At 39.2% G+C, this 27,344-nt stretch overlaps 2 protein-coding genes across 4 annotated transcripts in view; both read right to left on the reverse strand.

Annotated features, from left to right (window-relative positions):
- Nucleotides 1-4,952: 4,952 nt before the first annotated feature.
- Nucleotides 4,953-6,628, reverse strand: TTC32 (tetratricopeptide repeat domain 32). Its single transcript, XM_087775960.1, has 2 exons — nucleotides 6,464-6,628; nucleotides 4,953-6,371 (listed from the first exon to the last, which is right to left on the reverse strand). The coding sequence occupies exon 2, from the start codon at nucleotides 6,367-6,369 to the stop codon at nucleotides 5,761-5,763; it is 609 nt and encodes a 202-aa protein (XP_087632086.1). The 5' UTR covers nucleotides 6,370-6,371; nucleotides 6,464-6,628; the 3' UTR covers nucleotides 4,953-5,760.
- A 238-nt stretch (nucleotides 6,629-6,866) lies between these two features.
- WDR35 (WD repeat domain 35) overlaps nucleotides 6,867-27,344 on the reverse strand; it is a 45,843-nt gene continuing 25,365 nt past the window's right edge. For all 3 annotated transcript variants that reach the window (XM_087775959.1, XM_009464207.2, XM_009464206.2), the window contains 16 exons: nucleotides 27,192-27,336; nucleotides 25,879-25,948; nucleotides 25,076-25,129; nucleotides 23,096-23,205; nucleotides 21,309-21,519; nucleotides 20,639-20,719; nucleotides 20,371-20,507; nucleotides 17,435-17,638; nucleotides 15,378-15,524; nucleotides 14,027-14,159; nucleotides 12,936-13,046; nucleotides 11,664-11,828; nucleotides 10,509-10,649; nucleotides 9,551-9,707; nucleotides 8,670-8,910; nucleotides 6,867-7,608 (listed from right to left, as the gene is read on the reverse strand). In XM_087775959.1, coding sequence (XP_087632085.1) covers nucleotides 7,461-7,608; nucleotides 8,670-8,910; nucleotides 9,551-9,707; nucleotides 10,509-10,649; nucleotides 11,664-11,828; nucleotides 12,936-13,046; nucleotides 14,027-14,159; nucleotides 15,378-15,524; nucleotides 17,435-17,638; nucleotides 20,371-20,507; nucleotides 20,639-20,719; nucleotides 21,309-21,519; nucleotides 23,096-23,205; nucleotides 25,076-25,129; nucleotides 25,879-25,948; nucleotides 27,192-27,336 — 2,255 coding nt within the window. In that variant the 3' untranslated portion in view covers nucleotides 6,867-7,460. The remainder of the gene's footprint in view (nucleotides 7,609-8,669; nucleotides 8,911-9,550; nucleotides 9,708-10,508; nucleotides 10,650-11,663; nucleotides 11,829-12,935; nucleotides 13,047-14,026; nucleotides 14,160-15,377; nucleotides 15,525-17,434; nucleotides 17,639-20,370; nucleotides 20,508-20,638; nucleotides 20,720-21,308; nucleotides 21,520-23,095; nucleotides 23,206-25,075; nucleotides 25,130-25,878; nucleotides 25,949-27,191; nucleotides 27,337-27,344) is intronic.

The following is a 27,344-nucleotide window of genomic DNA, read 5'->3' on the forward strand; positions in this document are numbered from 1 at the left end:
TCTGCTAATCTAAAAAGCAGTCCTTTTGAAATTTGTCAACTGGGATGAAGGTTAAATAATGATGACTAAATGCTAGCTCTTCTTTTCCCGGTGCTCACAGGACACACTCTAGTTTCATGCAGATGAGCATCAGGTCTGGTGTTGCATTGCTAAGGCTCGCTTGCTCTGCAGTCTTGCAGAGCAGATTCAGGTAAACTTGCCTGCAGCAAGTGGGATATCCCAGATCTTTCCCTTTTTCCCTGGAAAGCCAGGAAGGGGTCCAGCAGCGTTCCATACCCATCCACCCACCACCCAGCAGATGGGGAGACCTTTCTCTTCCAGATACATTGGGAGGGAAAGAGAGAAGGTGAGACAGACCTGCATTCCCATTTCAACAGGCATTTCAGGTTCCTACATTCTCACAGACAAGCCAGAGAAATTCCACATCCTTGGTTTCCTCCTCCTTCCTCGGTTGCTGTTCATGGCAGATGATGGTTTTTCACACATGCGTTAGGGTTAGGCACTCATTGTTTAGCTTTGAGGGTGTCTTTCCCAAGCTGTGATTCAGCCATGCTATTGCGTGGTGTATTGCTCTGTATCTAGGTTCTCCGGGGATTACTCTCTCCTCTCAGGTGTTGCAGCTGGAACTTCAGCACCTAACTCATGTCCTAGATTGCAGTTTTCAGGCCTATGGGCTTAAACTCTTTCTTGACTTAGGCTTTCAGGAACCACTCCGGTCATACCACTATAGTTGAACAAGCCTTCATTATTCAGCCAATGCAGAGAACAGGAATTAGGAAGGTGTGAGAGAGGCATTAAATGCCCAGATACAGGCACACAGGAGTCCCCATACAAGCCTGGAAAGCACTGATCAGCCTTTTCCATAGCAATAGGAGTTAGGTTGAAACCTACTGTTGCACCGTCTATGACAGAGTTGGACTAGCTGTTCCTTGCTGGGAGATGAAGTTATCCTTCAGGTCCCTTTCGCATGCTTATTGTACAACATAAAGACACTAATGATGAAAAACCTGGTCATGGGCTGTAGGAAGCGATGCTGTGGACTGCATCCAATCCCTCCCTGCTCATGGACTACAGGGATCCTACAAGGAAAATCTTGGAAACAGTTAATCTTCAGAAACAGAGTAGTTCAACTCAAATGACCACAACATGCTGCTAGGTGGGCCTCCACCTCGACCGGATCTCACAGCAAACTTTTTTCATAAAAAGCAACCAAGCCTTGCATCATGCATGAAAGCCATGGGTTGAAGTTGAATCTGTTCTACTGCTCCACCCTCTGCCTTCCCTTTCTGATAGTCAGGGGAGAGCACGACCTGCATAGCTGAGCTTGATTGATACAAAGGCATTCATTCCCCACAAAATTTGACTAGTGCACCTTTGCACTACTAATTTGTTTTTTTACCAAGGTTACTTACTAAACGAGACAGTGCGTAGTGCAGTCCTCAGTTGTAACAGCCACAGATTTTCAAGTTTTTAATGCTGACTTACGTCTGTTCTCCACTCGGAGGGAAAGCACGTGGAAGAGGAACGTATTCCGGCCACTTGATGTCCCAGCCCTTTCCCCTCAATGTGCTGCAGCTTTCCCTTTGGAGCAGCTCTCCTTGTTCCCCACACTGCATCTCACGCTAAACGTATATGAAACACTTCTCATACTGCTCTGTGCCCTGCTAACCTGGGATTTTATCATCTTTTCCTACCTTTCTGCAAAAGCAAGGGAAAGGCCTTGCAACACTGCAAGTGGGGTGACAACTCCTCCTCCTGTGGTTCAGCAGGGCAAATAGGGTACTAAGGAAAAGCATAGGGCGATGATGTTATTCTTTGCCTTGTTCTCTGAGCAAGTAAGATCTTAGACGCTGTTGTTCCAGATACTGAAGAAAAAAAAAAATCTGTAATTATTGAGGAAATCACATATTTTTTACAAGTTTCGAGGTAAATCACCAGGTGAGAACACTGTTACTCGTTGCCAAATTAATCCCAGCTATGGGAACAAAGTAAGCGGAGGGACTGCCAGGGAAGGCTGTGTGAAGGAAAGAGTCAAGGGCGTTTGGAGAGTAGGTTTATAGGTAGGAAACCTTGGGAAAACGGCTGTGAATTATTCACGTCTGAAATATTTCTGGCCAGAGTAAAGAGACAGTCAATGCACATTAGCAGCAACCACCTGTTGGACTTACTGGTACGGCGCCACGACTTTGACTAGAAAGCGCTTCGCAAGGGCGCTGGGGCGGGCAGACGGGATCGACCCAGACGCTCTACCGAGGTTTATAATTTTCAAGCAGAGACAGCCCCTAAAGCCCAGTGAAGGTGTAAAGCCACAGTATCTCTGCACTGCAAGGCATCCAACCCACACAACCCCTGCTCCTTTTACAAGCTGAGAGGTTGTCTGAATTTCATGCGGAAACACGGCATAAGAAGAATTTTACTACTCTCCATTAGACTTTTAATTCTTAAAGAATTATGAACAGGAAACCTTGCGGGACAAGGGGAGTTACTAAACACATCCTCTTCTTCAAGTTTTCTTTATATCGACAACGGTGGTTTATACAGGCCTGAGTGAAAGAACACCACAAAATACTATTTAATAATTTCAGACTGAAAACCCCAATTAGTCTTGTGATATCAAGCCAAAGAACTAAGTGACTCATGTGCACGTGAAAGGGGAAGATGTGTGTGCTAACATTACTGGCCAAAATTACCTTGAAAGAATTCCAAATTATGCCGAAATGCACCACAACAGTTCATCTTTTTACAGGAGAGCGAAGGAAATACTGTGATACTGTAATAAAATTGCTCCCCGTCCAGTGAAATATTTTTGTGCCAGCAATGAATGCATTAGAAGTAACTGAGCAACGCTGACAAAACAACACAAGCTGGGAAGCAGGAGGGATACTATTACTCGCATCTTTGTTTTCTAAAATACTTATTTGCTGTTAATCCTTTCATTTTTATCTGTATCCTGTCATTCAAACAGCATTCTGTGCAGAACCACATCTGTGGTCTCTCCTCTCAAAATAAAACTTCATAGGTCATATTCAACTGTTCATACTGTCTTTTTCATTTTCTTGGCCTGGTACGTCAGGAACAGGCTTAGTTCTAGCTCACCTTCTCACCATCAGCCAAGAGTTGGTATGATCTCTCAATTTTTGAGACTGAGGTGGCACAAAACATGCCAAATCCTTAAATTATCAATGTTGTTTTGGAGACAGAGCATTACGGTATAAAAACGGAAGCAAAGCATGTGCTTAATACGTCCAGAAAAGTCCAAAATTAAACTTTGGGAAAAAATGGTCGTTGCTATGACATCACAGCCTGCTTTCCAAACCATAAATGGTTACATCCTGCTACGCTGCATCATATTTATGTAACTTCAAAATTGCTGCTGTCAAGCGTCATGGAGCAAGACAGGTAAATGCAGCATTTTCTCAGCCCCGTGCTCCAAATCTGCTCACTGCGGCTGCTGCAGCTTCATCCCAAAGCTGAGCGTGACCTCGGTAAGGCTGCTGGGGGAGATGTTCAGAGGCTCCAGCCTGTCCTCACAACTTACCCCAAAGGGTCCCACCATCTTCAGTGAGCCCTGCGCTTGTGCAGCCTCCAGGATCACCCACAGAGAAAGTCACCGTAAGAAGCAGAACTGTCATTAGCGTAATTTATTAAAAAAAAAAAAAAATCCTACTGCTCATACGGGCAATCAAAGGGTATTTCTTTTACTAGAACCTGTATCGCTATGAACATGTGAGGGTGTTTCTAATGATGATTTATAGATTTCAGCAATGGTCCCTCCCATCACAAGAGAAATGAAGCTGCCTGGGTATCCACAGCCAGTTCCATCAGACAGAGTTCACATTATATTTTTCAAGCAATTGACCTTTTCAGTAAAAAGGAGAATGCCACAATTCCTACTGTGAACAGCCCAACTACATTCTCTACCATAAGCTCTCTACAGACAGTCATGAGATAAAAAGTATGTTTGTTTTTATTCAATTATTAAATCTGTCCAATACTTTTACAATGGGATTACAAAATATAGGTATGCGCTGTTCCTACCTGCGTACAAAATGTAAAACTGCATCTAGAAGTGAATGAACTTAGGACGGACTAAATGCTTATACCACATTCCTCCTGCAAGGTACAGATGGTGTTACCTAAAAAGATCTTACTGTTTTTGTTAAGTGTTTCTTAATACAGAAACACTCTGAGGTGAAAAGAAAATCAGTTACCACAGCATCTCAAGGACACCACCTTATAATTAACAATTGCACCTTTAGCTTAAATCAAATTTACATTTAAATGTGGGCAAACATCATCATTAAACCACTGTACTTCTCACAAGCTCCAGTCTTAAACATTTAAATGTTTTATATAGTTTGATATTTTTCTTCCCCATGAAGGACCATTTAAAACAATCTGGGAAACAGTACAGCAACAGCTTTAAGAGAACTACAAACTTCGTATGCTGTTACTGAGCTTCCACCATCTTTATGAAGTACTTCTGTACAAACTCTGTGCAAGTATCTCACATAGATCTAACATTATGCTTCTCCTCAACACTAACATCCAAAAATAGTTTCTTTTGCAAGTATAATCCATTTTTAACTTATTTGCCCAAGAATGAGGTTTCTTCAGTAGGTCATAACAGATGTAAATGGTCTTGTGTTTCATCATCATTAATGACAAAAACCACATTAAGTGTTTAGCAAAACATTTTCACACCACTAGCTGCATTTTCAATAGCCCCGCTTTTGTTTCTCTTCTTTATCAAGAATAGTCTGGTTCAGACTCAATGCAGCGTCTTCAAACTGGGGGTTTAATTCTAATGCTTTCCTGAAATCTTTCATGGGCTCATCAAAGCATCCCGTCCCAAAAAAGAAAGGAAGAAAGAAAGAATTCTCTCTCTGTAACTGCTCAAACTCACAAACCACAACTGAAGAATGACTCCTAATACGTTCACTAACCATAAGTAGCAGCTGTACTTACTGGACACAGTGGGAGTCAAAGACCTTCAGATCAAGAACCCAAGTGCGTATTTTTGAACCTAAAATGGGTTTAAGGCTTAATTCAGCTGCTTCCAAGAGAAGGAGCCAAAAGGCCCACGCCCAGGCAACTAACAGCCAGGCTGCCTTAAAGCTGGAACACGGGCATACTGCTTCCCAGCTGATGCCCTTGGTCAGGCTCCGCTCTCGCAGTGCTCTCAGTCCCTCAGCTTCTGGGTCTTTTGCAATGGCCAAGCTTCAACAAGACACAGGGGTCTCATTTTCTCATGGCACATTCAAAACTCGGGCAGTGAATTCCCCAGAGAGAGCGGGCAGCCCACTGCAAGCTGAGGAGGCTGTGCTCGCTATGGCTGCACCTGCTTAAGAGATGCTTTGTCTTCGGTTTAATGGTGATGTTTGAAATTGGCTGGTTTTACCCCAACGCACATTTTTTCTAAACTGAAACCGCAACTTCCCCATTTTTCCCTGAACAGTTTCATTTCAAATGACACAGCAGCCCATCCGCAGCTAGCGGTACCTAACTGCATACTCGGGGCAGACTCGTAGCTGAAACGCCCTGCGAGTACGTGAGATAAACGTGTCTCCGCTGCACCGTTTGTTTCTGGCGTGACGCCTTTCCCCTGCCGCAGCCAGGCAGGGCCCTCCGTCTGTGAAACGGCGGGAATCAGTCCGCAGCTTCGGGAGAGCCCTGGGATAAACCAGCGCTCTCGGGAGAGCTCCCTGCCCTCCCCTGCACCGCTGACCGGGGCGGGAAGCCGTGAGCGGGCCGTGCCGGTCAAGGACCGCCGCTTGGCTCGCAGGCCGCACGCCCGGGTCGCCCTGCCCCGCCGCGGGTCAGCGGGCGAACGGCCCCGGGGCAGGCGGCGCTGGCGTGACCGACTGCGCGGCGGGGCCCCCGCGGCCTGGCCCGTACCCAGCCGGCAGGGCACCAGGCCCCGGTGGAGCAGGGCACCTCGAAGTCGGGCTGGCACTCGATGGCGGCCGTGTCGTCCTCCACGGCGGCGGCGAACTCCACCCCGAAGCACCCGATCTGGCGCCGGTCGCTGAGGGCCGTGGCGAGCCGGCGGCCGGCGCTGGGCGGGGAGAGAGGGAGAGCGGCCGTTACGGCGGGCCCCGGCCCCGGCGGGGCCCCGGGCGATGGCGCAGCTGCACCGATCCGCCGCCGCCTCCCCCTCCCGGCCGGCGCCTCCGCCCGGCGGCCGCGTGACGTCACGCCGGGCGACGTCAGGGGGGGCGGGCGCGCCCGTACGTCACGCGTACGGCAGCGGCCGGGAGGAGATCCGTGAAGGGGACGGAGCGGGGGCTCGGCCTGGTATCCGGCCCCCCGCGGGTCCTGCTGGCGCAGCGCGGAGTGACGTAACTGGCACAGCCCTCTAGTACACATTTCTACGAAGGAAAAAGAAGCTCAAATACCGGGACAGAAAAAAAATATTTAGTAATATGGAATATTTTGTATACCAAATGGCGTTTGTTCTTACCCAAGTTCAACCAAAAGGCATCACTTGCCGTGAGAGACGGCGCAGAAGAGGCCTCGCGCTCTCCTCCCGCACAACGTGAGCGTCGGGGCTGGCCGCCGCTGCCAGGCGCTGGCTGGTCTTGCGGAAAGCGCAAGGAGCTGCAGCGCTTCCAGAGCAGAGGCTCAAACCCAGCAATAAACCAGAACCTCTAGGTAAAGCAGCGTCCCATAACCCTGCCGGCATACCAAGGGGTGACGGGTCAGCTCTGGAGATCTGTTCAACAGATGTCAGCTGCTCGCTTCAAGCTCCGTAAAAAGTAGCTCGTGACCAGATTCCAGTTTGAAGGCTGACAGAGGTTTCCTGAACGGGTTGAAGACATCACCAAAGCTCAGGAACCGAGATGCGGACTAATGGCGCCAATGGCGAAACGTTTGCAAGCCCTTTATTGCTATGGTGGGTTTAAATACACTTGGCAGAAGAAAATAGCACAGATGTATGCCTAAGCTGGTACCATCGCTCTAGTAAAACAGCAGTAGAAAAACATATACAATAGTAGTATCACAACTACTCTGGCATTATTTCAACTCAGGAATTACTTCCTTCAAAAAACTGAATTTTGAGAAAACCCAATCATTTCATATGGAATTACAAAAGCAAAAAAAAATGGAGCTTGCTCAGGGTAAAATGTGTTAAGATTAACGTACATTCAACTCACATGGTTTTGAAACTAGGCTCAATTTATAGTTAGAAAATGCTTTTACGTTAAAACTTTGTAAAAAAAGGTAACAAAAAAATTGAGTCTATTAACAGTTGTTTCTTCACATAAATGGAACCAGTAAAGGTTTCTTTTGTGGGGTTTTTCTTTTTTTTTCTAAAAAATTCTCTAACAGTGGCACTATCTGTTAAAATACAGCACCTGAGTTGCATTTTAAAATATAGTACATTGCTAACACTTTAGAGAGTATTTTTAGGAGACATAACAGATATGAAAATAAACAGTCCTTTGTCCTCTGCTATGCTATGCTGTACTGTGGCACAGAGGACAGAAGTTGTAATTGCTTGCTTCTTTGGCTTTCATGCAATGCTTACATACACTGCACATCCAGAATCGATACTCCAGGATAGGGTCTCCTGTTGCAACACATACAGGAAGTTTCCCATCTCCACTATTTAAAAAAGAAAGAGAAGAGTAAATAAAGCTGAAAGAATAAAACCACGGTTTTAAAATAGCAACAAAGACTTGTTTTGTAGAAATCTGCAGAACAGCATAAGTACCTAATGGCGTGCCTACAGCTAGTTACAAAACTTCTGATGCTCATCTGTAAAATACTGCTCCTCTATTCAGATGTGCACCACTTTTGGATTAGAAGTTATTAAATCACGTAATGCTTCACTGTTAACATAGCCAAGTATGTAAATCTTCACAGAAGAGAATATACACCCCCAGAACCATACAGTCAACAAATCGGGACCAGCAGGTCCAAAAGATTAAGTCAAAAGGAGCGGTGAAGGCCATGTAAAGGTAAGGTCCAATTGGACACCTGCACTACTATCGCATTTATTCCTCTGAAGAGTCAACATGAAAGCCACTAGTGAGATTCAGCACATCTGCACAGTAAAATCAAACAAGACATGGTAAAACCCTATTCATTAAAAATAGAAGTGATTCGCAGTCAATTTCCAAACTCGCAAATTCCATGCTGTTAGCAGAAAACTTCTGTCTAAGACGCCATTGTGGGTACAGCCACTCCAAGGACTTTCCCCTTAAGCGTGCCCTTCAAATTCTAATTCTTTCACTTGACGTATTCATCTTCTCACACCATGGAGACTTAGGTAATTCACAAAACACTGGAGACTTACTGGTTAATAATGGTTAAACATTCACTTGTTGACATTTGCATCACACCACAATGGTGATGCAAACAGCAACATTATTACTTCAGTGGCATGTGACACCTTATCAAAGGTCCTAAAACTCCTGTGCTCCGTCCACGTGCACTTCAAATTAAGATGAAGTTATATTTTATGCCAGTCAGTGTCTATTCTCCCAAACAAAATAGTGTTGTATTACCCTTTCTGCAAACTGCATTATTCTTGCCCCATATTTGGTTTAAGCAGCAAAGCACCTAATTCACTTGGTCACACAAAACCTGCTAAAACCCAAAATACAGACAATAGCAGGAAAAAATGGTACTACTATTGCAGTGTCATATAAATGTAAACCTACCTCTCAAGAACGTCGTCCAGATCAGATTTTTTGTTATACTTCGGAGAGTGTCTTGTGAATATCTCTAGAGCAAGGTCTTCATACTGTTGCCTCTGCTCTGGCCTAAGAGTTTCCAAGGATTCTAGTTTAACAAAGGCTTTTGAACAAATATCAAATGCTCTATTTGCACATGCACAGAGTGCTAAAAGGGAATAGATTTCAACTGCAGGGATAATGTCTTCATAATCTCGCAAATGAAGAGCTAAGAAATGAGAAAAAAAAATCCAAGGAAATTACTACATGTCTTCTGAGAAGTGCAAGCATCTGTATGAAATATTTGCTACCAGTAGGCACTATTAATCTTACAAATTGGACACAACGAACTGAAGTCTTTTCATTGACATGACTGAAGCATGCATGGTTCAACACTTTTTAAAAATAAATAAAAATAAGGGGATTTGACTGGGAAATTAAAGTGTCTTCTTGACACACTTTGGTTTTTTTTAAACATGTTAGAAATATTTGAAATCGACCTTCATTACTTGGGCGCTATTTGCTTCTCTAACTCCCATAAATTTTTTATGAAGCTCTACAGGGAGGTCTGATGTGAATTCAGGCGTGCCTTATAATTTAAAGAAAGAAACAAAACAATCAACAAAACATCTACAGAGTTTCTCCAGTTTAACCAGGTAATATTTTGTAAGTTAGGTTTGCATTGTGTCCGAGAAAACACTTTCCAGGTATCTTTACTGCAGCCATATTCAATTCATTATATGGTTTTGTTTTAAATTCCATGGATCTAGCAAGAATAGAAAAATGTGCCAACTGTAAATGAAATTATGTGCTGTGCAGGTCTGTAAAATTAGAACAGTTTCTTTACAGGGTTAAAAATGAAGTCCTACCTGTTTTAAGTGCTGCATCTACAGAACCTTTATAGAGCTGTCTTTGTGCAAGTATGAAAAAATGGTAAGCCTCAGCTCCTCGCCAAGCATTGTCTGCAAAGCGATTAGTTGAAGAAAGAACATCATCTTCTAGCAAACCAGCCAAAGCTGAAGCAGTCTGAAAACAAAGCAGTATCACAAGTAATTTTTATATGAAACAGATACGGCACGAAATGGGGATATATGAAAAGAACTTTTCTGTACTTGGTGATTACACCACTGTCTGTGTTAACTAGGGAAAATATAAATACATGGACCTAAAGTGAACATTGTTAGGTATTTTATACAGTGCATAGGCAGAACATATGGTGCGGATTGTCAAAGATAAATATATACATGTGTACAAACATATTCTGTGCACATCTGCAGACTGGTTCATAGTTTGGATTAATATTGCATTTCAACACCAGATCTCTTAAAACTTTGTTTAAACAATTTCATTTGTGCATATGAAGATGAAAGTGTGAGCAGAAAAAAAATTCTTCCATTTGCTTCTTCCATATCTGGAGCCGTCTCCCTGCTAAATTATAGCCAACATAGCTTAATCTAATCACAGATCTCTCTTTGGGATTGATACATACGCCTAAATGACAGGAAAGTGAGAGTCTCGCAGGAAAAAAAAATCTGAAGTTTCTTACTATGATTTTCATTGTTATAATGAAAACATTAATAAAAACACATTAACGTTAGGAAGAAAAAAACCTATTAATACATATGATTTAAATGTTTTAAAATAATACTTTAAACAGTATGTTTTCATGGAAGACTTGCTTTAAGGAAAGCTTTGTTCTTAGCAGGAAAAAGCGTTATTAAAAGAACATAATAGCCTCACATGAAGATAGTTTTATTTATTCTGACTAGCTAGCACATTCCAGAATTCAGAAAGGAGGGGGGAAAAAAAAAAAAAAAGACACTCTACCTCTGAACTTTTCCCTTTAACTTTTCCCCTTTGTGCATTTTGCATTTGTTCATGGCACTGTTCTATAAGTAAGGCTGATAATACGTAAAGCTTTTTAACTCGCAAAGGCTTTGTCCTTTTCTTTGCCTCTTCATCTGCAATCTTAAAAAACAAAACCAAAGAATTTAATGTAGATTAAAAAAAAAATTAGAAGAGTCGCTTCATTCTCTTGGACAATTGCATGCTTGTACAAACCTAGGAAATGATGCCAAAAAACGATTCTGCATTTAAATGTAATAATTTAGACTGCAAACAGAACTATAAATGAAAACGTCAAAGTGAAGAATGCACCTTATTCTGTATTTATTTAGCTAACAAGTATATAAAGCCAGATTCTCATAAAGGATAAATCAGTGTAACCATGTATAAGTCTATTGACTTAATGTAATAATAAACTAAAAAATACTGATTTTTAAACACTGAAGTTTAAAGAAATACATAGCTTTCAATAAGGTCTGGTTGTTTTCCCAGAAAAGAATGGCTTTTGAAAGTAACATACATATATATATATATTTTACTACAAATATTTGCTCTAAAAATTACATATCACTCTTACAGACTTTATAAGCTACGTACAGAAATCTCTGCAGCCAAACCAACTCTTAAGCAACATCTTTGTCTTAAAAGCACACCACAGCAGTTTGTAATTGAAGGTACCAATTGAAGAAATACCAAAATTTAACTTCTAGTTAATGACATTGCTATTTTTAAAAACAAAGGAGATAAAACTAATCCACCCAACATATAAAATAACGTGGACATCGCACCCAGGCCGGTCTGCTATACTCCTCTACTAGGCAATGCAGGGCAACAGGACCTTTTCTGAGGTGCAGTTCATGTCATTCTGAAGTGTAAGTCTCAAAATAAATCTGATGGCTTGTGTCCTGAAAGTCTCCTCTCCAGTGGCTACAGAGGACATCAGGGTAACTATTTCAGATAGAGATACCTGAACTTAAGGGTTGGATTCATCTCTGCAGTATCCTCTATAATGACATCTGCTTATTGCCTGGACATTGTTAACACTAAAATAACCCCAAGAAAATAAAAGTAGCATGGAAATAATAAGAGCTAGCCCATAACCCCAGTTATTTGACATAAAAATAAAACCTGCAATACCTTGAACATGAGCTTAGCAGCTTCAAAGAAATAATTGGCTTTACGATAGAGTTCTATAGCATCAAGGATTTTATTCTTTTCCAGTAAATGACTTGCATATCTGGCTAACAAGGATCCAATCTCTTTCATATTGTGATTTTTAGCCAGCTCCACAGCTTTATTCCACTAGAAATGAAAACAGACAATTATCAACCTCATTTTTTCACATACGTTCTCAGAACAAGCTGGTTATCCATGAATAGTCTGCAGCATTTGTGTGCAATACTTCATCACCATTTAGAACCAGGCTATTATAAAATTAAAGTAAAAAGCAAGAGAATACAAATGCTAACATCATTGCCAATCATGTGATATGGCAGGCCTGTGAAACAAATGCTGGACCTCTGTCCAAAACCACATACAAAGCAGTTGCTTCTGCTTTGGTAAAAGCTTTGCAAAATCACTTCATTGCTGCTCATAGCCAGACATGTGGATTTCAACACTTCTGCTATTACTAAAACCCAGACTTTCAAAAGCATGTCTAAAAGAGGACTTCAGCCGATAGGCTTAAGGCACAAACAGTAACACTTTACTCATCCTTCTATATGCCTCATTTTGTCTGTGAATTTTCCTGATCTTCCAACAGTTTGGCTACTGTGTTTGCCCCTGATCAAAAGTTTGGCAGGGCTGAGAAACTTAGCTGAATCTCATTACCTAACTGCTCTTCAGATCCATAAACTAGGAAATCGTTCACATAAAGACAGCACTAGCCAGTCCTGCCATTCCCATACATCAAGTTCCTCATAGGCATCCTCAGTTTCTCTCTTATTTGTATTGACACAAACGTTTGCACAGGTAGGTCACACTGGGGAACAGCTCTAGCTGTAAACATACAGATCATTTTTCAGATCAGTTCTTTTCCAGCTACATCCTAACGCAGCCACAGATACATTTGCATCTGTACAAGGAAGGAGGGGGATGTGGAAAACGAGCATCCAGAAGCTCTCCAGTCTTCCTCCCATTCCATTAGGAGGCAACACAGCCTGGCTCTGCAAAGGCCACGGATGTCTGTATGATGAGCATGCTTACCACGCACACACAGGCAGAAGTTTGTCCCTCCAATGGTCTAATCCTCATTTCAGATAACTGGCTTAAGCACTGAAGTATGAATTTTCCAGAAATCACGATGAATCATCAGACACTTAACAAGGATTTGTATTTAACTGGGCATTAGGATAGAAATCTCACAGTTAAATTGGTATCGGTAAAGCAGATTATCTACTGCTGTGTTACCTGGTTGAGATGTACACAGGTATCTACTGCATCCTTTGGTCGATTACATTTCAGAAAGGCTGACACAGCTTGATCACACATTCCCACTCTTACAAACATATAAGCTATGTCCTGCAAAAAGCATCAGCACCATGTTAAATTCACTTCCAGATTTTTAGTACATTGCGTAGCAACTGCAGTACTATTATATTCTTGTTTAATTGCAAGAAGTTGGGGAAAAAGGGTTGTTTGCTTCATGGATTCTGTGAAGACAACACACACTGTTGTAAATCTTCAGGACAGTGTGCTACTTTCACACACTGCTTCTAAATTAAAAAAAAAAAAAAAAAAAAAGCTATTTATAAGTTTTTCTTTCAAATCAAATCATACCAGAAGGACTGCTTTCTTACTATTTAGAGTATTTCATGAAATCTCAGTATTAGAAAGAGGTTAAAAAGAAAGTGCGATGTCTTGCTTTGTTCAAACAACTGAAAATGGCATTAAATGAGCATGTTTTGCATTTTCCAAGCATTTTGGATTAATCAATCATATCATAGTTTTACATTAGCTATTGCTTAGTAGGTCATTTCAGGCTATACCACCTACTTTCCCTCCTTTCAGCAGAGTATCTTCAGTTTTCATTGTACATCAGCATTCCCACCAGAGATACCATGTAAGAAGTTAAACCAGGAATAGCAACCAGGAAGAATTTGGGGCAGAAAAATCCCAATGTAGACTAGACGACAAAATGAAAGCTAGAGCAAGTGTCCAGCCATGAGGAGTGACTTCTCAGTGAAGCATAGCTATTTTAGAGAGAAATGCCACAATTTGGGGAGGGAAGCAGTGAATTATGACTTAGCCACGTGGCCATAAAGCATGATGAATAATCAGGTCTTTCTGGGGAACCTGGACAATAAAGGAAAGGAAGAATGATGGAGTATGAAAACAACAGTAATATTGGAGATCAATACCAAAATAACACCATTATGCTTAAGTGAGTAGGCCATATACTGCATTCTTTCTCTCTATCTGTCTTAACCCTCCCAAGATGGGAAATTTTAAATAAATAGTTGAGCATAAGACAATGAAAAAGAAAGGTGCTTTTTGCTTACAGGGAGCAATTTATTATTCTCCGGAAGTGAGTTAGCTAGATTCTCCAGTCCTTGGTAGTCCTCTAGCATGTAGTAACATTCAGCTAAACGTTCCTGGTTTCGTCCTTGTACATAATACTGTACAGCATTTAACCTAATTAGAAAAAAAAAAATGTGGTGGCTTCTGATACATAAACACAAGTGAAGCTTCTCATTGTGTAAGTCTTTTGCATTTGTAAATTTAAAATTACATTATTTTAAATAGGTACCTTTGCTCGAGAGAGCTTTTGTAGCTACAATTTCACTGTTTTTCTAAAATGCACTAGAAGTTTTACTTTTTAGAGATCATTATATTGAAGTAGTAGCAAGGTTGATTCTCTGACTAGCATAAGGTTAGGAAGTCAAGGAACCTTAAAACTGTATTCCCACATCTGCACAGATCATGGCTGAGAATGGACAACTTACAACTAAACTTTCAGAAAAGGGCTTTACTGTTGTGCCTCTGTATTTTAAAACACAAGCACTAAGATCTCCAAGACCATTCTCCAAAGTTACCTGAAGCATCTAAAAATCAGCTTTCAAAATCTAATCACAAGTTTTCAACTGCTTTGGGACCCAAGTTGTTTGTGATAATATAGTTTGGGTAATTGCAATAGATAGTGGAGCTGTGGAACTCTATGAGACAGAGTGTTCTGGATGCTGAAAGTTTACATGGGCTTAGAAGGCAAGAAAAAAATGTTCATGAAAGAAAATTTCTCTTCAAGTTATTAACTATGAAGACGTCACTTCTGGCTCAGTAAGTACCTGACTGCAAAATGTGTTCTGGAGAAACACCATTGCATGTGTGCACCATTCTTAAAATCTTCCCTGGGTGCCCAGTTTGGGAAATAGCTGAAGACAGATCCAGGTCAGAGAGAACTCTGGACCTTTTCAAATATTTCTGGGTTTAAGCATTCTAGAAGGTTTGTGGTTAGTTTTGAAATTCACTGACGTTTAATTATTCTCTCCTACTTTTTTTTTTTTTAACTGATTTTTTTTGTTTTCTTTAATACTTTCTATATCTAATACAACTGTATAGGTATTTCTGTCCCCCTCTCCCCCCCCCCGCCTTTGAAGCAAACAGACTTTTAGCAAAACTGAGATTTTTATCACCTTCATACTTTAGATAGTTGATCAACAGCGCTCTGTTTAAAGGTGCATGCAGTGATGGAACCATGAAGGTCTGAGCTAAATCTCTCATCATTCCAAAATTATCCCACGTATTGCATCCTGACTTTCCTAACATCTGTCCCGCCTCACAACTTAAGTCTTTTTATCAGTTTTATCATTTCCTTTGTAATTTTCTTCTTACTAGGTCCTCTACAGAACCTACCATTTCTGACGGTCTGCAAAATAATCTCCAATAGCATTGTGTGCTTGTTCAAGAAGGGCATCATCTGAATCACCTGAGCCAGTTTTCAATAGCTGCAATACTCGAAACCAATCTCCCAGTTTTATCCGTAGTCCAATGGCAAGATCCCTAATATAAACAGAAAATAGCAGGAAAAAGTCAAAGACAATAAAATAGCTAACAAAAATCTTGAGAAAAGCATCCAAAAGTACTTTCATGTTCATAACCTACATCACAGGTATCACAATGATCCCAGATAGCTTGTTTACAGTTTAAACAGTATTCCATAAAAGGAAACACTCAGAGAGCTCACAGGTTACATCACACATATGCACTTCCAAATTAGCCATACTCCGTTATGAAGAGTTAAATGAGCAGCTGGTGAGACAGTTGGGCTGATGCTACTTCAGGTTTCCTCTTATTCTGTATACCATTCTTTATCTTTCACTGCTAATGGCTACAATAGACAGCAGCAGCTGCAAAAGGCTAAAAGCAGAAGGGAGATTAGGGGGAAGGCCAAGGAGCAAGGAATATGATTAACGGAGGCTAAAGCTGAGATGTAATAACATGGATTTCAGAGACTTCTCTTTCAGATTCAAGATGACTTTGGATGAAGGAGAAAGGACTCAGAAGCAGTCTTTCTTTTTTATTATCCATGCGTACATATGAGCCACAGTGTGTCTGTCTGGCACTTTTTTTCCACCATATAGAATAATTCTATATTACTTCATATAGAAGTAATTCTGCAGGTGCATAGAAAGTAAATGGAAGAGATCTATACACTTCTTTTAAAAATTCCCTAAACTTACAACTGAGTTAAGGAAGGCAATAGCAAGTCAATACAGTCAGCTAAATAAGAGCATCTGTCTAAAAAATTTAAAATTGTATTTGAAAAATAGATTTATTTCACCCAGATTTATGGTAGGTCCTTATGATTTTTCTAGTGGTAAGGAGACACATAAGGTCAATACAGAATTCCCATATTCTTGTAGCTGGAGAGTAAGATGCTTTACTGTTGAAGAAACAAGTAAAGAAAAGTAAGTCTGACTTCTGCAGTCCTGTAATGGCCAAATTTCTTTTCAGCCACATGGAAAGCAATATGCCATATCTAAAAATCGGTGTTGCAGTACGACTGAAGTGCTTATGAGGCAGTCCACCTCTCCAAACCAGCATACTTCCATTGGCTAATGTATTATGTGCAAGAAAGTTTTCCTTTACCAGGCTCTAACGTGCATCTCTCCCCAGCTCCTGCCTTCCCCCCTACGCTCCTTACTGGGAAAGAGGAAGGTTTCTCATTCTTACAGCGTGAAAGAAGAAATAATTTTTTCTCCATCATTCCCTACATTTTTTCATGGCTCCATTAATCAAAGCTTAAAAATTTCACATGTGCATAAGTGATTCATGCTTCTCCGTGTTTGACCACCACCTACAGGCTACATCGTACAATTGCTGCTTATTATTTCTCATTATCTTTTTTCAGTAAAGACAGTGCTCTAGCTAATTACTTAGCATTAATTTATATTTCCCAGTTATACTGTAATTTTGCTTTGTTGTTTTTTTCATTCCTGAGCTAAAATTCCATTGATTGGTCCACAATTTCATCCAGAGTCCTTTCTGTCTCTCCAGAGATTACAGCTCATTAAAAACTCTCTTGTTTGTATATGCAATTGGAAAGAATGTGTACTTGGCTACTAGCTAAAAGCCACAGTACATAAATTAAACATTAGTTAAGATTGTTTGTTTGTATTTTTGGAATCCCAGTTGAAATACTGACAAAATACTTGTGAAAAAACATCTATGAAACACAGCACTACCTAGAGCAGCTGAGGTTTTTGCAAACAGTTTGGAATGTGATGTTTTGAATATAGAATTGGTTATCTATGGATACAACAAAATTCTCTCCATCTGATCCTTTGCTGTCTTTCCAGAAACTGGTAAAGAGTCTTCAGTGCTAAAACAGCCATTCCTTATTAAGGCAAGCATTCTTTTTTTCAGATTCTTTTTCTTTATTTGCTGCTGAGATGACTCCATGCAATTACCTTCTGTCCATATCCAGATACATTCTTTCAGCTTCTTCAAATCTGCTAAAATAGGCTGCCACTTCTGCTTGCTTCATTGACTCGCTCTGCAGGTTGCCGAGACGCTTCACAAATTTAATACCTTGATAATCCTTGCAACGTACAAAAGCTTGTTCAGCAGTCTGCAGATCCAGCTTCTGAAGAGCAGCTTCAGCCAAGAGACGCCTGTGTGAAAAACAAACACAATAGATGGAAAAGTGGCTATAAAGTAAACTAAATGAGGATCCATTTAACTAGTCATTATTTAAAGACGACATTCAAGTTACTGCAATTGTATTGTTTACTAACTGATCTTAATTCAGTTGTATGATGTTTGTCCCCAGTACGTTCTGTGATCTATCCAGTGCTTGCTGAGGGAAAGATGTTCAAATAATTGCTAATATTCTTTTGTTCAGCTGTTAAAATGGACACTGGCTTGGGAGGAATGGGCAGAGTTTGAGTATTACAGTTGTCCTATGTGAAATGTGTTGCTGGTCTCAATGCAGTTCCATTTAAATATCTCTACCTATGCATATATCATAACTTTAAGCCTTGATGGCAGCCTCAGTCTGAAGGCCTCCAACTAAATTAGCCATGAAGAATAAGTTATCCTTCTAATCCATCTGGATGTTCTTTGTCCAGTTAGGACAGCAGTCTGGGAGAGCAGGGCAGTCTGGGAAATCTTGTACTGGTACTGCCCCATTGGCTAGTTTGGCAAATAGAGAATTTCTACCTTCAGGCCAACCTACATCTATCAGGTGCTTGAATGAGCTCTAGAATTTTCTGCAAAAATAAGGCTAGGTAAATTTAGACCGGCTGATTGACATTGTGAAACAAAGTCAGCGCAGTAGGGCACTAACAAAACCAATATTATTGCTGTATTCAGTGACCTAAGCCATGCTTAGGCAGTATCAACTCAGTATTTTTGAATCAATTTGAGAAGGTTAGTATCACTTCAGGTGCTCATCACTGACATCAATGAAACCAAGAGAAAAACAGTATGGCAAATTTAATCAATCTGCGACACACATCATCCTGTTTGTTGCGTTCTAGCAGTTAAGGGCGCTGTCCCGTTCCGATCGAGAATATATTTGCTTTATAATCCAGCACTTCCAATCCATCTCTTCTGTATAAATATGTGACATATCATGTGTTTCCTTGCATAATGAAAATTAAGTTCATGGCAATTTTGGAGTGAGGTGAACAGCATTTGACATATATTTTGTGATTTTACAATATAAAATTTTTACTGAGACACGGACTTTCAAAACGGTCATTTTATATTAAATAAACAGATGCTACTAGCAAAAAGCACAAATGATTTCAAAAATCTTCAGATAGTTCAAGACACTAGTAAAAATGAAGATTTGCAAAACTAACATTTTACCCTACATACTCAAACTAATAAAATGTCAGTACTATTACAGAAACTTTCAACATGTAGCTATCAAATCCTGTTTTTCAGAATGTACATTGTGGAGACGAAAGCACAACTGGGATAGGAAGGAATGCTTTTTGGGACAAACTTTTAAAGTGAGTTGTCTTGGCCAGTCTTTTAGCAAATCTAAACTCCCCACTGAACTGTCAGAATTAACAGATAACTCTCAATCCACCTTGATGCAAGCCAAACATCCAATACTGCAAGAAATCAGTTAGCTTCAAAACAGAGCCAAAATTACTAAAGGTACAGAGAGAGAAACAATCTCCAGAAAGTTAAGGAGAATTGGCATCACTCAACAAGTAACTTGTCAATGAAAATTTAGTTTCTGCTACTGACTTTTTCATTAAATTACTCTTCCAGCCCTTACGACAAAGGATATTAAATAGATTTCCAGGACTCCTGTTTTCACAAGTTTACTCTTACGTGTTTGCTGTGCAGGCTTTTCAAGTTTAGTTTAATAGCCAAGTCCATGTTTAGTTTAAACGTGCCAACATCTCCTTTTCTCAGATTAGTTCTGAGAGACTGCATCATAACATGATTAACATACATACCCAGCCCTTCTCACTTCTGTCCTTTATGGCCTGTCCAAAATGCTACAAGGTTAGTCAACTGCTCTTATCTTGTTATCATTCTAATGTGTTCTCTTTACTGGGTTTTAAGGTGTTTGTCATCAAGGTTCAATATAAAATATATAAATAAATAAATACCCTCTCAACTTATTACCAATTTTAATTTTAATTTAACCAACTTCAAGTTACCTTTCTGCCAGCTTTTTCATTTCCTTTAGATTTGCCCCTAAAAGCAGGGAGCACTGCGTTTTGGGGCTTACACAGCATAGAGCAAAAAGGTGTCCTGAGCCTGTACCCTATACCCACTACCGTGACACACACAGCATGCCTTCCATTCTAGGTACTACAACATTCATAACGTCATAGAGTTCCAATTTAATAACAGCCCACTTCTGGGGGTTCAAGAACTAGGAGCCTGGGGAGGCACTGGCCCCAAGTTCTTTTTCAAGATGGCTGCTGAGGAGTCTTGAACACTTGCTCAGCATCTCCTGAAACATGAATTCTCAAATGCTCAGGAACAAAAACCTCACTTTCTTGCATTCTGGGAAATCATAATGCCACACAGCTTGAAACTGCCCAAACACACCAGCTGCAAAAGAGGTGGGGAGCCAGGCTGGCAGGGGACTGCAAGGCTCTCTGGGCCTTCCCTCAATGCTGTAATACTCCTTTGGAGGTGATTCAGCCCAAGGAAGAGACATTCTCAGTTAGAATAGCAGCCCCTCAGGTTGCAGCTGAGAACTGTTACTTTTTTTTTTTTTTCTTTTTCTTAAATAATTCTGTTCAAAGTGCATACTGCTTTGGCTGGTTTTGATTTGAGGTTTTGTATTTTAATGCTAGATCTGTCTGAACAGGAAAAGAATACAAGAGAACATAAATTTAAACAAAGTCGGCTTATTAAGAGATTTTACCAAAGTCTGGGATGTGGATTGTCTTCTATGAACTGGGAAGATTCCTCAATGCCAACCTTTTCAATCAATGCTCGACTGTCTCGCAATGACCGAATCTCAAAATTGATGATGTAATCTTTGTTAGGATGTTCAGGATTCTAGCATAAAAGATAAAGAAACATAATTTTATTCCATGTCATCTTTATTTTCACCCAATATAGATATCTACTGTTCAAATCATTAAGACAGACACCAACTTTTCCTACAAAATAAAATTAATTATACTTACCTTTAATATTTCATCCAGAAGAACAGATTTGATTTCTAAATCTTCAAAGTTGCAAATATATCCAGAAGTTTGTATAGGTTCCTTAAAGTTAAATAAGTTACAAAGGAATGAACTTGTATTCTGTCTGATTAAAGCCTAACCAAGTCTGTTAGGTATATATAAAAGAGACTTTCTTCTTCTCCAAACTAGGATTTAATTGCATTTCCAACAGGAAACAAATACTAAAATCATTAACATCATTGACAATTCCATATACACAGACATAATTAAAAATCCTCATGTTTTCTATAAGTAAATTATGAGAAAGAGATAAAGGAACATCTGCCAATATTTAGATTCAACTGAACTGTGCTTTACAAATATTTACTAAGTTGTGTTTGTATTTTCCAAAGCATACAGAAAATATGCTCCTGAAAATATCTCATACATTTAACAAAAATATGACAAGTATTTTTATCTTTCCAGGACTGATAGTTCATTTTACTTATTTGTTCCTAAACAACACTCCCACATTAGAGCTGACAAGATTTTGAGATACTCAGAAGCAAGCTTATTTATATAAACACTTGCCTAATTGAACAGTAAGCATGAGAATAATACTAGTTAACATAGAGCCATTAACTTACAAGTAAATTTGTAAAATGAGTAGTTTACACATGTTAATATTTACCTCTGGATCCAAGTTTCTGAATACATACATTCTTGTTTTCTCCATCATTGCAAACAAATCTGGGTTATCTTTGGCCCATTTCATATCCCAGACATCTTTGCGTTCCAGTTTCAGCTGCTCGCCTACCACTTGCTGTCCTGTACTGTCCACTACCCGTGTATCCAAGTCAAAGAAAGTCAAAACACCTGAAAGGTCTATGATAGCTACACGACTACAGAAAAACAAAGGAAGAAACAATAAGACAGCTAAATAATACTATTCAAGGTCATAAATCTAAAATAGTTCCCTAAACTGGCACACTCAAGCCAAATTTCCCCTCTAATCTAATACTAGCATAATTCAGTGAGATGCATGTGATTTCCATTTATCTGCACAGCAGAAAGAGAGATAAAAGACATGGATAGAAGTTTTTCATCTGCTCATACAGGATCTAGCCCGGCAAAGGTTCTGAAATATGCCCATTTTTCATCCAGCATTTTGAAGATCCTTAGTACTTCAGATATCAAGTTGAGTAAATTGCAGGTTCTGCCCCTTGCCAAAGTTTTCTTGACAGAGCCCAAAATTAACAACTGAACAGAATTGTTTTTCATTATTTATTAAGAGGCAATGAAACCTATTCTTAAATTAAAAAGACAATGCGGTGATGCAGACTGTTAATCTGTAAAACAGGATTTCTTGTATTTCTACAAAGGGTATTCTTTAGGATTTTTCCAGACAATATGAAGTATAATCCAATTAATCTTTGAAGTCATTTAAAATATGGGAAAAATACAATTTCTAAAGGGTTACATTTGAAAATTTCCAGTTACATAGGTCTTCAGTGAATCATAGTAGCCTGTATTTACTACAATGCCAGTTTAAAAGCATTTCTAAATATTGAAAGGTATTTAGACACCCTTAATCCCTATTAAAATTTCAAAAGCAATTTAGAAAATTAACTTCAAAACGCTTATGGATCTGAGCCTTTTTCACTAGCACAAAGTCATTTAGGGAGGAAGCAGCTTGGGGTCAAAATAAAATGAATGCAGTTCTGACCAGATCACATTGCCTTTTAAGCAAAGCAATCTATTTTTGGTCTATACCTAAAGAGGTGAGCAATTTACACACACATCAAGAATTTTGTTTGAAATTATAAAGTTATTTTGAAGTGATTAAAATTGTCTTATAAGTCCTCTTTAGTCAGCATATTTTTGCCTTTTCTGCCAGGACCCTTGCACCCTCTCTTGCAAAAAAATAGCTGTTAAGTAGAAAGCAACTTCAGCATTGGCACAGCTGAAGCTTCGGAAAACCAGTCTTGCTAGCAGCATTGCCACCAGCTACAGCTTGTAACAATGGAAAATTAACATGGTATGAACAAAGTTTCCAGGCATTAGAAGGACATAGAAATAGAAAGAAGCCTTAGAGATATAAAATTTCAGGTTATGACATAATTTCGTCAATTCATGTCAGGATCACAGGAAGCTTATGTTTAGTTCATCTAATAAAACAACGATATTTTCATGTATGTTTTCTTAAACTTCTCACACATACCGCCTAAAGAGTTTAAAACGTAAGAGAGCTTTACTAACACAGTCTCTCAGAGCAATCTGATGACTGGCCAGATGTAATTAATTAGCAATAAATAAATGGTTAGGCAACCATTAATAACAACTAAAATTAATAAATAGTTTCTATTAAAGTAAAATTAGTACCTAATTATTATAGACTCACAGAATTAGTATTTTCACAAATGGTAGTGGTTTATTTTAAAATTGGATACCTGCATTAGAAGCAGATCTGTAACTCACCTGGAGTTGCAATTCAAAGACAACTGATACGCACGACAGTTCAGGGTATACTTCTGTACTATACCAACGCTAGGAAGACTGTATCTCTGAATAGTGCCAGATTCTCTTCCCTAGGAAAAAGCAATGCTTGCTTATTGAGAGAATTTTTCTATCAATAAACTCCTTAAAAAAGTTTTATTTATATGCTGTCCTGGACAAAAGAGTTTTTGGATAAGTGACAGAGCAGAAGTGGAGAGAGGGAATGTCATCACCCTAAAAGCTCCGAATTCTGCTATTTAAACAAGATACTTTCTTAAGATGCTACAATTTACAGATCTGCTTCAATCAGGGATGTTAAAACGAACAGCCATTGTCCACATACAGCCCTCAAAACAGTTTCAGGAGGCTGACAATTCCCCATGAACCTTCAGACATTGTCTACATAGCAAAAAAAAAAAAAAAAAAAAAAAAAAAAAGAGAACAGTGAAAAGATCCCTGTCCCACACTGGTAAATCCACTCAAACAGTGCCCTATGACAGTACCAGCTCAGGTCTGAAAGCAGTACAGCTGTGTTTATGTAGTGCTGTCTGCTGCTAATAAGTCTCACCAATTACTTTAAGACCTGAGCTAGCTTTAAAAGTAAATGCTGTAAAATACACTGGTTATTCAAAGGCCTGAGTAACAGTAAACAAATCTAAGTACCAGTGTGGTTTATCTTTATTTTGTCAAATGACACACCCATGCCCTGTGTCAAGACAGTATCAGGCCAACAGTCTAAAATGAGTTTGACATCCCTGGACTGAAATGATCACTACCACTATTTTCTCATGGTGTTTCTGTACACTGAACAGCATATCCAGCTTATTTTACCTGCTGTTTAACCCTTATGCTGGAAATGAGCCAATATTAGACTTTAAGGTAGTCCCAAAATTTATTCCTTTTTTTTTTTTTCCTCCCAAAGCCACCCCTAAGATCCTCAGCATAAATCATCTTTCATCTTTGACTTTTTCGCATCTGTATACCCTATAAACTGAAAAGCAGATTTGGTCAGAAGTGTTAGAAAATCTAACCACCGTAATATGCATTCAGCTTCAGCACATTTATCCATATCTAGTCTCAAAGGCATTTCCTCTCATTCCCTTCCTTTTAACCAAAGTCACTGACTAATTATCCCCTTAATTTTATTTTCTCACTCGTATTCTTCAAACACAAACAGAAACGCATAGTCACCTACTAACCATCGCACTTTTTTCATTCATGTTTTTTCCCACAATTCACTGATTTTGTAAAACCCAGTCAAAGGATATTACCAAAAAAAAAAAAAAAAAAAAAAGGCACTGGAGCAGGAACATGGGAAAACATCAAGATCTTTCTTGGGAAGGTGGATAAAATGAAGAAACAGTGTTCTTTTTCTATCTTTGTTCCGCTCAGTTAGTTTGCTTTAAAGCCCACCCATATGTCTGTTCATCTAATGAGATCACTCTTTTCAGATCAGAAAAAAAAATGCACCCTTTGGCATGATACAATACCTCATATGTAATACATATGTATAATCCATGAATGTATTAATATGTCTATGGAATACTACATACAAGTAATGTTATCTATCATCATACATTATACTATTAATAAGTAAATAGACAAACTTTATAAATCTTCATGCATTTATATACAGCCTCGAAGAGACTTCCCAGAACTCAGATTACAGAATGAAGTCCTGACCTGGACTTCACCAAACCCTATGTATAAGTACTAACTCAGGCAACTAGTCTGTACTTAAATTGTAAGCACTTAGTGAATTAGCCCTCCTGAAGAAAGAGTCCAGGTTAATGGAAGAACCTCTTAAAGCTATCTTTGAGGACATCTAGGAAGAGACTTCATCTGTAAGTTCTAAATTCAGAAATGCTTTGAAATTATGACTGCTTATGAACATGTTGCAGAAGAATCTCGTGCCTACAAGCACAAGAGGCAATCAGGAGTTATTTTAATCATGTAACTTACCACAAGTAGTATCTTATCAGATGCTGTTATTGCACAAATTGGATCTCTTGTTCCCTGAAATTATACAACCGATATCAATATCGGTTTTAATGCAACAGTAAGAATGCACTGCTAAAGAAAGAAGTTTTATTTAAATATACAAGAACATTGCTAAGTATCCACATGAAAAGGGGCTACCAAACCTTGTCAGTATACAGTAATTGGATGGTTTATGATATTAGTAGCCTTTGTTATGGGAATCATGACAATAATAATATTAACCGTTTCCTTTCTTCTCCCGCCCCTCCTCCAGAAAAATAAGAAACTCAAAACGTAGCAGGTGTTTAACAGAAAACACAAGAAGGCAACTATCCCTGACCTGTGGGGCCTGTAATTAATTTCACGTATATTGGTAAGTACAAAAACAGGCACAAGTGTGCACACACACACATAAAGTGAAAAAGGCTGAAAATACTAGAAAAGATTACAAGGGTTATTGAGTTTCCACAAGCTTATACTTTGTTAAAGTAACAGGAGCTGCTTCTCACCAAGAAGACAGCAGGTATCTACCTACGGGACCCCAGAATATACTTTTCCTCTGTTCCCTACAGTTTGGTGTATATTTCCAGTAATACATAATGACACAGTAACAACGCACTAACCAGACAGAAGAAAAATAACACTTATGTACAAAAGGTAAAAGAAAATTTAAGTATGACCACTTCTACTAATGAAAATCTATGAAAATAAATAAAGCAATGCTAACTAATTCTTTTTCAAGCCACCAGTGACACCACAATAAGCTAGTTAAAAACATCACTCACTTCACTAGCTCTGCTGTAATCAAGGTGTCCATCTGCAGATCCTGAAGGGGTGTCATCAATATGATAAATCCTGTAGAGAAGGAAAGTTAGAAGAAAAAGGGAGTCCAAAGAAATTATAATTTTTGATAGCATATAGGTATCTTCAATCCTTGGAGAAGAAACCATTGCAATTGGAAACCAGAATAAAAGCTATGCCTGTTCTTATGTTCCAGTAGTATCCCCTTTGATAACCCTGCTTTGTATTGATATAAAGATATAGTACTTGCTTTCACTTTCACAGCCCCTGATGGTCTATTCCCATACGATCTATAAACTTTCGTTCTGCAACAAGAAGTTCCTGCAAACCATCAACCACCCCAACTGTCTCTTTTCAAATGTGCTCTTCCATATTTCCTCAGGCTCTTCACCGTACTTATGAAGAGCTACACCTTCATATCCACAAAACTTATATATTACTGTATTCAATACTTCACCATAACTTCTCTTTGGCCTTAAAAAGTAGCATTAGGAAAGATTTTGGGATGCTAAAATCATAGTTTATGCTGAATTACAACCATTTACTTTTTCAGTATTTCTATCAAATTTACAGTCTTATCCAAGGCTAGGACATTCAGGTACTAGAACAATGTAAGTTATTACACCATGTACAAATAATTACTCATTATTATGGATATATGATGAAAGGAGATGGTAGATTTATAGAAAGATGCTATAGTGTCTCCATGGAAGAAAACATAAAATAACAGAAAAGAAAATCATAACAAAGTTGCAAGCTTGTGGAGGTGACAGAAAAGTTAATGCCACTAATGAGCACTCGGGAAGGAAATATTTTGGAGGCAAGATGATGTTGACTTTGGCTTGTTTAGTTCGAGAGGATAAAAGTCCATACAGGACTAGATGTCAAAGCTACAATTAGACACAAGAAGAACTAGCTGGATAGACTATGTCCTTACAGCCACTGACACACAAGAAGCAGTTAAGTTATCAGAAGGAATATAGCTGCCTAGAAACTAAGAGTATGGAGGAGAAAAAGGGGAGGGGGAAAAAGCATCAAGACACACAGCTGTGTAAGGGAAGCATGCAGCCAATGGAGACACTAAACAGAAACTAATCCAAAAGTCTAAGATATTTGGATAACAAACACATATTTATTATGAAAAACTATTCTTTAGTATTTAATCTCACATGCCTGCAAGTCAACAAATCTGAGTAGAAAAATGAGAAGACAGTTCATATTTTAGGCATGGGAAAAATCCACCTTTATCAATGATAACAATGCAAAGGAAGAAAAATGGCAAAGCCCGAACACAAACCTTTCCCTGCCTTCTTTTCTGGTCCGTGCTACCTGATTAATTTCCATTGCTGTGAGCTTCTTGGCCACACGATACTGCCAGATGTAAAATGCTTCTTTTGAAGCTGCTATCACATGCGTTTTGGTCATTGTGACAAACAACGGCCCTGTTATG

The sequence above is a fragment of the Nipponia nippon genome, unplaced genomic scaffold, assembly GCF_047370975.1.
Source record: "Nipponia nippon isolate SJK-2023a ecotype South Korea unplaced genomic scaffold, ASM4737097v1 scaffold_4, whole genome shotgun sequence".
Taxonomy (NCBI): domain Eukaryota; kingdom Metazoa; phylum Chordata; class Aves; order Pelecaniformes; family Threskiornithidae; genus Nipponia; species Nipponia nippon.